The sequence below is a fragment of the Orussus abietinus genome, unplaced genomic scaffold, assembly GCF_000612105.2.
Source record: "Orussus abietinus isolate OABI.00-Male unplaced genomic scaffold, Oabi_2.0 scaffold22, whole genome shotgun sequence".
NCBI lineage: Eukaryota > Metazoa > Arthropoda > Insecta > Hymenoptera > Orussidae > Orussus > Orussus abietinus.
Window position 1 is genome coordinate 671825 of NW_019394596.1, and position 11644 is coordinate 683468.

At 51.3% G+C, this 11644-nt stretch overlaps 1 protein-coding gene across 1 annotated transcript; it reads right to left on the bottom strand.

Annotated features, from left to right (window-relative positions):
- Positions 1 to 790: 790 nt before the first annotated feature.
- Positions 791 to 10952, bottom strand: LOC105701935. Its single transcript, XM_012429095.1, has 16 exons — positions 10870 to 10952; positions 10478 to 10554; positions 8923 to 9136; positions 8674 to 8808; positions 7075 to 7104; positions 6908 to 6989; positions 6614 to 6808; positions 6362 to 6496; positions 6050 to 6290; positions 5213 to 5881; positions 4286 to 5127; positions 3253 to 4160; positions 2625 to 2826; positions 2195 to 2444; positions 1880 to 2107; positions 791 to 1691 (listed from the first exon to the last, which is right to left on the bottom strand). Exons 1-16 carry the CDS (start codon positions 10944 to 10946, stop codon positions 1486 to 1488), a joined length of 4491 nt encoding a protein of 1496 aa, XP_012284518.1. The 5' UTR covers positions 10947 to 10952; the 3' UTR covers positions 791 to 1485.
- Positions 10953 to 11644: the final 692 nt, after the last annotated feature.

An 11644-nucleotide genomic window follows, 5' to 3' on the forward strand; every position in this document is an offset into this window, starting at 1 on the left:
AATCAGCGAAGTCGGCGAGCGGACGCCATCTTGGCGTCTCCCACCTTTAAGGCGATAGAAAAGAATCATTCTATTCATATTAAACGTGAAATTATGTATGAAACGTCTCTCCGAACGGTGCACCAAATTCATTACTAACTTCGGCACGTGATTATGAAGGCCCTGAGAAAAAACGCGACGCTCGTGAAATGTCAAGTTCAAAGACAATATACGCGTCTTTGGTTCCAGTCTGGGATAGATGAAAGAATTTTTTATTGAACACTGAAATTTCACGACCGTCGCGTTCTTCCTTAGGGCGTCCAATAATCACGTGCCGAAGGTTTGAATGATTCGGTGCACCCAGTTTGGCAAAAAGTTAATAAATATTTTTACGTTTATATATGTACATATATGTATAAGTATAGAATGACCCTTTCATATCGCCTTAAGAGACTCGAACAACGGAAATAGGCCCCTTGCGCGCGTACGCACGGCACGAGTTTCCCGAATAAAGTGTAGAAAAAAGTGGACAAATCGTTGAACAATAATGTGCGATAAAAAGCGTAAATGTGCACGTGACGACAGCGGGCCGAGTGGTCGAGGGTCGTTTAACGACGGCCTCGCCTCGCGCCGCCATAAACGGATCTTAGAAAAGTCTCACGCTTCGATTCAGCGAATTTCGTCGCGTCATACGCGGGCCGGAGAGTTCGTTTTAATGTCCTCGCACTTATCCATACCCACTAGCCCGAGAGGATATCCCGGAGTCGCAGCATAAACCAGAGGAGTCGCCATCAAAGACCTACCGCGAGGAAGATGCCGAACAACCGGCACAATTCAAATCCATGACGCTACCCAAAACTGGGAGTTTCTCTCTCTCTCATTAAAAAAAAAAAGAAAAGGAAATTCAACTACTTAATTAACTATAACAGCCTCTTGAAGACCCTCGAGAGACCTTTCGCCAGGTTTACAGGATATCACGATGTCCTATGATGTTATCTAGTCAGATAAAAGGAACTGTCGATAACGCGGATGCCTCTGTATCGGGATAGGATTTTCCCCTCGGGAGAAGCTTCCTTTTCTCCGAGAAAGTATCGGGAAATCGGAGGGTTGACCAGTCCTGGGGGAAGAGTCCCCTTCGGGGTCACTCTTGAGTCGAAGGATCGCAAGGACATCCGCCAAGGACCCAGGATGCTGCGCCTCCGGAGGATCTTCTCGCTACCCTACGGACGCCACATCGCGGTCGCTCCGAATCGGTCAGGGCGATCACTTAACGAAGTAGACAACACTAGTTGAGAATTGAGCGGGTTTCCTCTGCAAGGTCGCGGGTTCGGTCTCCGAGGCGAGGGTCTTCGGAAATTCGGAGCCTCCGGTCCCCTCTTCGGGTCCGGGCCCGACGTCTTCGGCATCTCCAAGGCGCGATCTCCCGGCTCGATCGGACCAGCCGTCGAAATCGAATCGGAGGCACACACCGGGGCGACTCGTCCCGACTGAGGGAAATCACGTCCCTTATCTAAAGTACTTGAGGCCTGTCACCAAAAGGAACTTCTCGATGAAGAGCTCGGAGTCGAGGACGGCGATGTGCGCGGCCCGGCCGATCAGAGCGTTCGCCGTTGGCGGCAGGGCGTGGTGAACGTCGTACCTGACCAGACTCACCCCTGAGGCTGACATCACCGGGTACAATATATTGTTCACCATCTCTCGATATGCCGCACCTGGGGGAAAATGTATCAGAACGTTTCGGAGGGTATCGGTTGATTAACAACGGGACAACGTCACGACAAGGTATGGGCCGAAGGGCTAATCAGTGAAACCGACTTTCTTCTTTGAGAACCGATTGTCTTACATCTCGTATGGAAAACACGATGAAGAGGATGCCGAGGTTGGACTCGGTTAGGGTTACCTTGGTCCGAGAGATCCCTCACAGCGGCCTTGCAGAGCTCGATGCGAGCCGAGTGAAGAGGTACGTAGCGATCCTGGGCACTGCCGCAAAGCAGGACGTGGCGGAAATTCTGCAGGTTGCTCTTCTGGCTGAGCCGGAACATGAAGGACCTCCTGACGTCCGACGAGTCCTTCATCGCGAGCTGCAGTAGGGACCCGGACTTTTTCCACTTCTGCATGAACCACATGCCTGGAAAGCGTTAGGTACGTTTAACCTCCAGTTTACGACGAAGAGACGGGTCTTGATACTTGACTTTTCACCTGACACTTAACTTACCGGCGTTCACCAAGCCGCTGGTATTGTAGAGGGTTCCCAGGTGAGGCCCGCTGAGGCTGAGGAACGTGTGCAGACGAGGCAGAAGAGGACGCAGCTGAGGTCGCGTCAAAGCGCTGCGGATGATGATGGTCCCCAAGGAATGTCCGATGAAGCTGACCTTGGTCGGATTCAGCCCGGAAGTCTCGATGTGGTGCAGGATCTCCGCCACCAGCCGGTCGGTCATCGTGTCGAAGTCGGAGAAGGTGTCACCCTTGATATCAACGGACCCGATTAGCTTTAACCCCCTCTAACATGTCAATGACATGTCACAGGACTGGATAATTACTCCACAGGGCTATCCTCTCGGTATAGGAGATGAATACCATTTTGATCGCTTACTCTTATTTCTACCTCTCATCTATAAATATAGAAAAATTGATAATCAACCCACCTGATTTCTCTCCGACATCAAGAAGTCCAGGTGAGCCCCCGGAAGCCCCAGCTCCAGATAAGTCTTGACAAGGCGCAGGTCCGCGGCGTTTCCGTCGAGGCCGTGAACGCAAATAATGAGATGCGCACCTTCCGGGGAGAAGAGTCGATATTCGTCACTGATGTGGAAGTATGGCAAGGTCGAGGCCAGCGTCGGGTAGTCACTACGAGGCACAGGGTATCTTAGAGGACCGACCGACGACGGGGTCGGAAGGTCTCCGCTGCCAAGGGAGCGGGTGCGCTTAAGGAAACGCAAACGCGATTCCTTACGCTGTCTGATGGGAGGAAGAAACGAAAAGAACTTAAGAATAACGTAAACCCATTAAAAGCCGCGGAAACGAGGATAACTTAAGAATACCGTGTAATAGAAATTATAATTTAATATATGATATAAAATCAGGTCAACCTCACCAAGAAAAATAAATAAAGATCGGGATTAAATTTATATTTCTGTAATATTGAGAAAAGTTAAAATGCCGCTTAAAAATTCAAATAACCAAGGTGAACGAAAAATACTGCAAAGTGGAAGGGTATTACCAAGGCCTTTCTCGTCCCTCTTTGCCCTCCAGCAGGAAAGCGCCCAATCTCACCTGTAAATCTTCCCAGGGAAGCTGAGCTGACGCTTGAACTCCTCCTTGCATTTTTTAAAATTGATCACTTCGTCCTGAGTCGACTGGAGCAACTCCTTCCCCTCCTGGTAGCAGTCCAGGCAGATATCCCTGCCCCCGAAGGCGCTATCCCTGTCCTTGTCGCGGTCCTTGCTCCTCTGGGGACTGCAAGGAGCAGTTTTGTTGCGTTTCGGACTCCTGGTTCTCTTGACGGTCTCGTAGACGTGGTAGAGAGGGTTATCAATGGGCGCGGGAGGGTCTCGAAACTCCTCAGGGGGTGGCGGCTCGTCCTGGAACATCTTCGGAGGAGGTAGACGAACCTCCTCGTAGGAGTGCTCCAGGAGGTTCTCCTTGTCGGGCCTCTCCTTCTTGGGGACGATTTTAGACAGCTTTTGCCGCAGTTGCTCGCTGGACAGTTTCGCTTTCCGCTGTTCCGAGCTGGAGGTGTCTCCACTGCTTACCCAGCCGGAGCATTCGGAGGTCAGGTTGCTGGAGCTGGAGCTGGTAGCTGGACTGCTGGGTCTGGAGGATGGTGGACTCAGAGGGGTCGGGAGGATGGACAAATTGGTGGTGAGACTGTCTTTGCTGTCGCGGATGGGCATGCAAGGCAAGGACACCGCACTCCTAGGAACCACGACCTTGTTCTGGGCGACTGGTACGCTGGCGCACCTCAGCCTTTTCGCCCCAGGAGGTGGAACGATTCCACTTGACGTGTCCGAGACGGGAGTCACTCCATTGGTCGCTGCCCCATTGGTCGTCGCACAGGGCTCCATGGGAGATTTGATGGGCTCGACTTTGAGGATTATCTTATTGTTGTTCTCCACCTCGAGGACGTTGGTCATGGGCGGTGGCGGATGGCGAACCTTGGGCAGCGGAGCCGTGGCAGGGTCCTGGGAATTTTCATGAACGTCTCATTATCTTATTACCAAGGTCCTTGCACAAAATCGATCCAAAAACGTGGAAACGACCACGTAAAACGTAAGAGTTCTATGGTACATCATGGTTTTCTACCTACCCAACCCTGGTCCTGATACGCCGGAGGTGGAGGAGCCGGCTTCCTGGGCAGATGGGCACACTTCTTGACGTCCTCCTTGGGCCTCTCAGCTTCCATAGCTGGAGCCGAGTGAGGTCTCCTCCCGTGCCTGCCCTTCCGCCTCTCGGTTCTCTGTTCCGCCTCGACCTTAAGGGCGATTATCTCGTAGAGTGGTTCCGCCTCCATGGCCCTTTTCTCCCCATGGGCCTTGCCATACTTATCCCCGTAATCCGGGATCTCTATCTTGGAAGCTTTGCTCCGCCTGTCCTCGTCCCTTCTCCTATCGCGGTAAGACTCGCAGCAATCTTTCCTGTCGCTCGCTTCAGAGAGTCTGTCGGTACTTTTCGGCCTCTTCGGAGCGTCCACTTCTATCCTGTCCTCGCTGTCCTGGGTCCTTCCGCTGGTGCCATTGGTCCTGTAGAGGAAGGAGTCGATGGTGACCCCGGACCTCTTATTGAACGGGTCCAGCAGCAGCGCGTGTCTGTTCGCCGGCAGGGTGCCGTTCGGTTCCTTGGTCTCCCTGCTCCTTTGGTCCTGGGTCGATGTCCTCCCCGTCGTGTGGAATCGACGGGACTCCAGGCTATTCGTGTGATACTTACCGCCGGACTGATTGCCGTACTTCCTGGCATTCGCCCTGTACGTGGCCCTGTCGAGGGTGGCCGTGTGTCGCACTTGCTGGTCAGCAGGGAACCCTCCTCCGTTGGCGGTGCCCTTGCCAAGGTAGTTGGTCTGGTCGGTCTTGGCCGGGGCGAGTGGCTGTCGAGGCGCCAATCTGTGGCTCCTAGGCTCCAGCCTGATCCTCCTGGTGTCCAGAGAGTGGGTACCTGGAAGCAGAGGTGGTTGAACGGTCGGGAACGCCCTGGGAGCCTGGGACTCCGCGCATGGGGGCCGATCGTTGACTTCGAGTACCTTCGGCCAGAATACTGGCAGCTCTGCTCTCGGAATTCAAGCAACCCGCCAACTGAGCCAGGTCCAAGCACGACGGTACTGTCAGACTCTGATCGCGGGACTTGGAGGAGGGTCGGTAGCCGGGGAAGTGACCGCTCGGTGGCAATTCGGGGAACATGGCAGCGAGCAGGGACGTGATGGACGTCGACTCGCGCTCGACGTGGTCTCGACAGGACCGAGGCACGAGCATCTGCGTAGACTTGGCCCTGGGCAGGGTGACTACGGGGGTCGAGCTCAGGGATGGGTTCGGTGCCGAGCAGGCTTGCTGACCCGTGCCAGGAAATAGAGAGGAGCTGGACGGTACTGTCGATCTCGTGCGACCTCTAGAAGGAACAGTGGCCGGTGGTGTCACGTTACGAGATCCACCTCTCTGCCTGGGAAAGAGCTGAGTCGACGCCGACCTCGGCAGAGTCTTCGGGGAAGTCCTGGGCTGGAGAGGCACCAGGTCCGGGCCCAGCTGGTCCAGGGACTTGCTGTGTCTGGCCGGGAGCGCCGAGGGAGCCAACATCAGCCGGCCTTGGATGGATCCCAGGTCCTGGCAGGCACCTTCGCTCCTTGGGGACCAGACACCCATCGCCCGGGACTCCAGGATCGCCGAGATCCCGCAGCTGCAGTCGTCCATGCTGGGGACTGTCGAGAAATCCTCTAGAGAAACGGTTTATCGGACTCTCGTCGGGGCTAGGTTTGGGCCCGATGAGAATCGCTTGCTTGGAATCGAACTTGGTCGCGGCTCTTGGATCTCCTCGGGGTCTTGGGGGAACGAGGGGTTAGGGGTCTTGCCAGGTCGCTGGGCCTTACTGCTGTTTCTGTGTCGCTGCTGCATGTTCGCGTATTGGTCCTCGAAGATCAGCGGCAACGAGTGGAGGTCTCCGTCCAGCTCTGGACAATGGACCGGCAACGGAGGCAGGGACGCCAAGTAGCGAGATCTCCTTACGGCTTCGCTGACTGCTTGGTAGGATTGATAGTTGGCGTCGTAGCACCCGGCTGCCGAGGATCTGGGGTTCTCCAGGACGAAGAAGCCCTCCGCGAACCTCTTCACCTGGTGAACGGATGTCGTTCAAAAGGAATCGCTACCCTCTCCAACATCCAAAATCGTCATCGACTCCATACCCTAAGCTGGTGATGTATCCGAGCCAAGTGCTGGTGAACGACCTCGCGCCCGGAGAAGGCTTCCAAAAAATGCTGCCAAAGGACGATATTCTGGGCACACAGCTGAGCTATATCCGCCTCCTCGGTGTTGATCATCTGCAATACGTTTCCGTTTAGCCACCATCCGTAGACATCCGCGTGATTCTCTTTCCCTCCTCCCTGTCCAAACGATATTTCCGAGGACCCGCCAAGTTTTTTCAGGGTCGGACGAACCTTCGTTACTTCTTTGTGAGTGTTCTGGGCAAGTTCGAGGGCCCTTTGCTGCCATGGGGGAAGAAGTCGAGCCAGGTCCGCCAAATCGGTCAGCAGCGATTCGCGAGCTGCTAAAAGTAGCCTCGTCACTTCTTGCTGGACCAATCTCGCGTGTTGCATCCTCGTCGCCGAGCCGACGCATCGCGTCGTGCTCTCCTGCGGGAAATCCGACTCGTCGGTAAATCCGTATAAATGGTGCCGTTTCGGTGCGCCGGATAGCTGAAAGATAATGCTGCAAAAGATAAAAATACGTACGATGTTCCCGAAGAGGACGCTGCTATCTCCGTTCGCCGATGGCTGCTTCACCTGCAGCCAAGGCTTCCCTCCTCGTGGGGCGCTGCGATGGAAAAAGGAGAACGAAACGTGATTAAGGGATTGAAGCTGATGGTACAAGTTGGAAACTAATTTATCGGCCCACTCACCAACTCTGTACGTAGTGCAGGATGCTCTTCCTATCCCGGCATGAAACGAGAACGATATTTCATGGTAATGGGTTCGGAGAGACGAGAGGAAGCTCACGAGAGGGGAGAGAAATATTTAGGTTTTTTCGTCATTATTAATTTGGTAACGTAGTTGAAGGGGTACTTTGGTTGAAAAAGAAAATTAAAAAAAAAAACAGTATGTACCAGTCCGATATCATATAATCAAATTAAAAGCGACCCTGCTGCCGTGCCGTGAACCCCCATAGAGCCATTAATGTGACCACATCGCGTCCATAAATACACCCAGAAGTTTCCTGTTCCTTTAATCTAATTCCTGCCTGGTCTCCCGGTATTAACCGACTAATTTCCCACTGTGTCACTGACCCAGTGTACATTAACAGCGATTCGTTTCCCCTGACGGCAGGGCGCAAAGTAAAGTAATATTTATCCGGCCGACGTGTGGCGTGCCGGTAATTACGCCAATTTATAAAATTAACATTACACCCGCGTTAAAGTTATTTAAGGTAATCGCGAGTGACGCGGAAAATACCCCCGACCGGCGTGTCAAGAAACTAACTAACTAAAATTACGTCGACGGCTCTACATCGGGGGGGAATAAAAAAGAATAAAAATGATAAAGCGTTCCCATTACCGCGATTACAAACCCTGCCATCGGCCACGTCGATAAACATCGACCCCTCGCTTCCCGAGCCCAGTGGTACCTGCAAAAAGCGGCAATTACCCGCAATTGCATTAAGGCAAAGTACCGCAACTTGAACATCTCCGACATCGTCAATGCATATCGCGGTGATCACTTGCACACGTGCTCTCTCGCTCGTAATTCTCACCCCGCAATCGATGCCGGAGAAACCTCGGCTTACTTATCCGACACGACCCGGTAACGAGTATTAAGCCATGGGCCCACGTGTCGTGTCGTTAAACGACGTAACCCGCCATAATGCGACTCTAAACGCATTATTTTGCATAAATTTAAACGGCGTAAAATTCCCTTAACCGCTCTTACTGCTAGTACTAGCCTAGCAACATTTAGGACCGGTTGCACGAACCGGGATTAACGCAAAATATCACAATAATTAATTAATCTCGAAAATTGGGTGATCGACTCTAATGAATTAATCCCTAATCCCATAAAGAAATTTTCTTAAAATTGCAATTTCAGGAGTACCTTCTTTACAATCTGTACATTCGGGATGGGTAATTGGTAAAACTTGTCATCGGTACCGTTCTCCGACTTGTTTAACACCACTTCCTTATCACCTTAAGGATTCTATTTCAAATGTCGGGGCAACGGGCCCTTAGAGTAAATAGAAGGTCCAGACTGATAATAGAAGGTCTAAACTGATAATAGAAGGTCCAGACTGACTCGACCGATTCCGCCAAGTCGCCTCGCGACACGACACGTGGGTTCGGGAGATCCCTCCCTTTACAGGTGTCAGAGTAGGCTCGTATTGTTTCTTGCATCTCGGGTGCACCTCTTCCAACACGTGCCGGGATATCTCGTGGGGGGGGGGGCAAGAGCGGTTATCGGCTAATATCCGTAAATATTTCTCCCCCTCGGTCATACTCATCGACACCGACTTGATGTAGGGCTGGTGAAGAGCCACCAGGCAGGCGTGGATGGTGATGGATACCGCGGCGAGGTGGAAGTAATCGAAGAGCACCGGCAAGTGATAGTGAAGGCCCTTCGTGGGTGTGAAGTTGAGCTGCAGCGCTCTGGAGGAAGACAATGGACCGAACGGCCGTGAGAGATCGATCCCCCCGTTAGCCGGGTTAGACGGCCGTAACGATCTTCCCCGAGGAGACCGGGCCGACTAATTAGAGCGTTACCTCGACGACACGCAAGCCATGTTCCCCGGCTGCGTGGGCTCGCTGAACCAGAGCTCGACCCCCAGGTTGAAGTGCGTACGCGAGAGGGCCTCCTCGATCTTGTGACTGTGCACCAGGACGTGCGCCCGGAACAGGACCGACGTCCCCAGGGTTACCTCCTCGTTGCGGTACAGGATCTGGAAACGCTTGCTCGTCCCTGGAGCCTCCAACGAGTCTGGAAACAAAGGCCCGATCAGTCAATAGTCGATCGATCCGGTGCAGAATTATACCATACACGGAGAATAAATAAAAGCCTCAAAGTTGCTATCCATTAAAAATCCTTGTCATACTATACTCTATCAGAAATAATTATATTTATTGACACTTAGTGTGAAATAAGAAAAAGTGGCATAAATGAAAAGTCAAACTGTGCCGAAGGAAATCATAAGCGATCGCGTCACGTAAGAACCACGAGGGGTGATTAATCCTACGTGTTAATTATATCTTTAATACAGAGGTTTCGATTATTCCTACGCATTGTTTATTTTTTGTATCTCTTTTCCCCGATACTTTGACTTCCATCCATCGGGAGATACTCGAGAGGATGGAGCATCGCACCTGTCTCATCGAGCCTGATAAATACCCCACCAGGGTTGATTAATTTTCCACCGGGAACATCGCTCTGCAAATTAGAAGAGGAACCAGAGTCCAGCTCGGCGAGTGGATCCCGCGAAAACTCGTGAGTAAATAAACCAAGAGTAAACCCAAGGAGAATTATATTTAGCTTGACCAGGCCTACGTAGAACTGGGGCGGCATTTAAAAAATGATCTGCATCGGAGGCTGCGATCTGTCCGCACGGCCAGTGATTTAATAAAACCGATTGCTCCCCCTTTGATAAGTTTAACCTACGGTTAATGGTTTAATCTAGCGGACCCCGTCCCGTGGGTGCGGGGCCAAAATCCGTGAAAAATGGACAATCGAATTGACAATGGCGATTTAAGTTTATTTCATAGGGCTTGTTGCGTTTACCTCTTCTCGCTGGATATTTAGAATTTACTCCGGGAATAATGATACGCCTGGATAAGTGGGCCTAATCGATGTCAGATAGAGCAACCGTGTTATCGAGTCAGTCAACCCAGGTTAACTCTTCATACGCGAACCCGAGGACCGAATAGATACACCCATTACTGGTCGAAGTATATTTAGCTCGAGTAAACCTAGCTAGAACCAACGTGGTCGTTTTAACGGCTATAAAGTATAATATCTGGTGCATACGAGATGACACCGCCGTACCTCCGGATAAATTTGCGATAAATTTGAAAAAAAAAAAAAACAATCTCTAGCTTCGTGGTGAATTTCTATCCGATCCAGATTACCAGATCGACCGCACTTTTTATAAGGAGGAGGAAGAAGGACTTGCATCGGGAACGTGAAAAGCGTAAAACTGTAGAAATTGTCAGAATGAAAAAAAAAAAAAAAAAGAAATGAATTCGAGAAGTCGAAATCGTGCAACCCCCCGAATTAATATCTGGAAATCCGAGAGATGTGACCCTTTGAGGATAAAATTGGACTCACGGTTGCGCATCTGGTTGACTTCAACCTTGACCGGAAGCTTCGGCGACACCCTGAGGGCCGTGCGAATTTGATAGTACCTGAAATCAATGACGACGCGAGCGGTTAAGAGGCTGAGAAGGATTTTAATAATCGTTCCGCCAGATTCCCCGAGATTCCAAGCCGTGGGAATTTCGGGGTCCTTCGAAGAATAACTTTTAAAATATACGCAAAGCCATCCCCGCGTTAATTTCCGAGGAGTTAGAGCGACGAGTGCCTCCCTTCCTCCCAGCTGATACGCCGGTAAAAAATAAAACCTATTAGAAGCGAGGGCACATCGAGGGGTAAATAAAATGATCAAAATGGCACGTACTTCGCTCTTCAAATCCACGTCGAAAGGAGAGCGGCTTACTCACCCTCGCTGAAAGAGATCGACATTGTAGAACTTGCAGAGCTCGAGAGAGAACTCGAGGGTGGCTTGTAGATCGCTCATCTCTCGTCGAGTCGGGAGATCGAGTGGTCGTCTCTCTTTCTCTCTCTGTTAACACCGGGGAGCCGCTGGTCAAGCCCGAGGATGACCATTGCGCCGAGGCTCGTGATAAGCGGCTGAAAAGCCCAGGCCCGGTGGGCTGGAATCCTCCAGGAACCTCGACATCTTCTTCGTGGCCTGTTCACCCAAGAAGGCACTCTAAGTAATCACGAGACCGGACTCAAAGGGATTTTCGAATCCTAGATCAGACAAGGGTATTAAGGTGACATGAAAGTGGCATCAAAGAGGTCTCGTTTATGAAATTTTTACCCGAACCAGGGATACCGAATCGTTTGAAACCATAAAACATGAATATGGAGGCTTTAAGGAAGGTCCGGTCACCCATGAGATTTCAATCTTTTTTTTTTAATTCCTTCATAGGCATTCTGAACATTTTTTATGTCATGTCATGCCATGTATATATAATTATATATATAAAATGACCCTTTCGCATCCCCTTAAATCGGCACATCTCGACCGTAAAGGTCCCTTAAAGATGTAGAAAATTGCATAATTGCCCTGCAGTCGTAAATTACGAAATCTGGGAATTATCGGCAGTCGAACCCCGGGAAACAGAAATTCCGAGAGGTACCTAAATTAATTAAAATAGCATATTTCGACGAATACGAAGGACGTGAATAATGTACCTTCGCGAAATATGG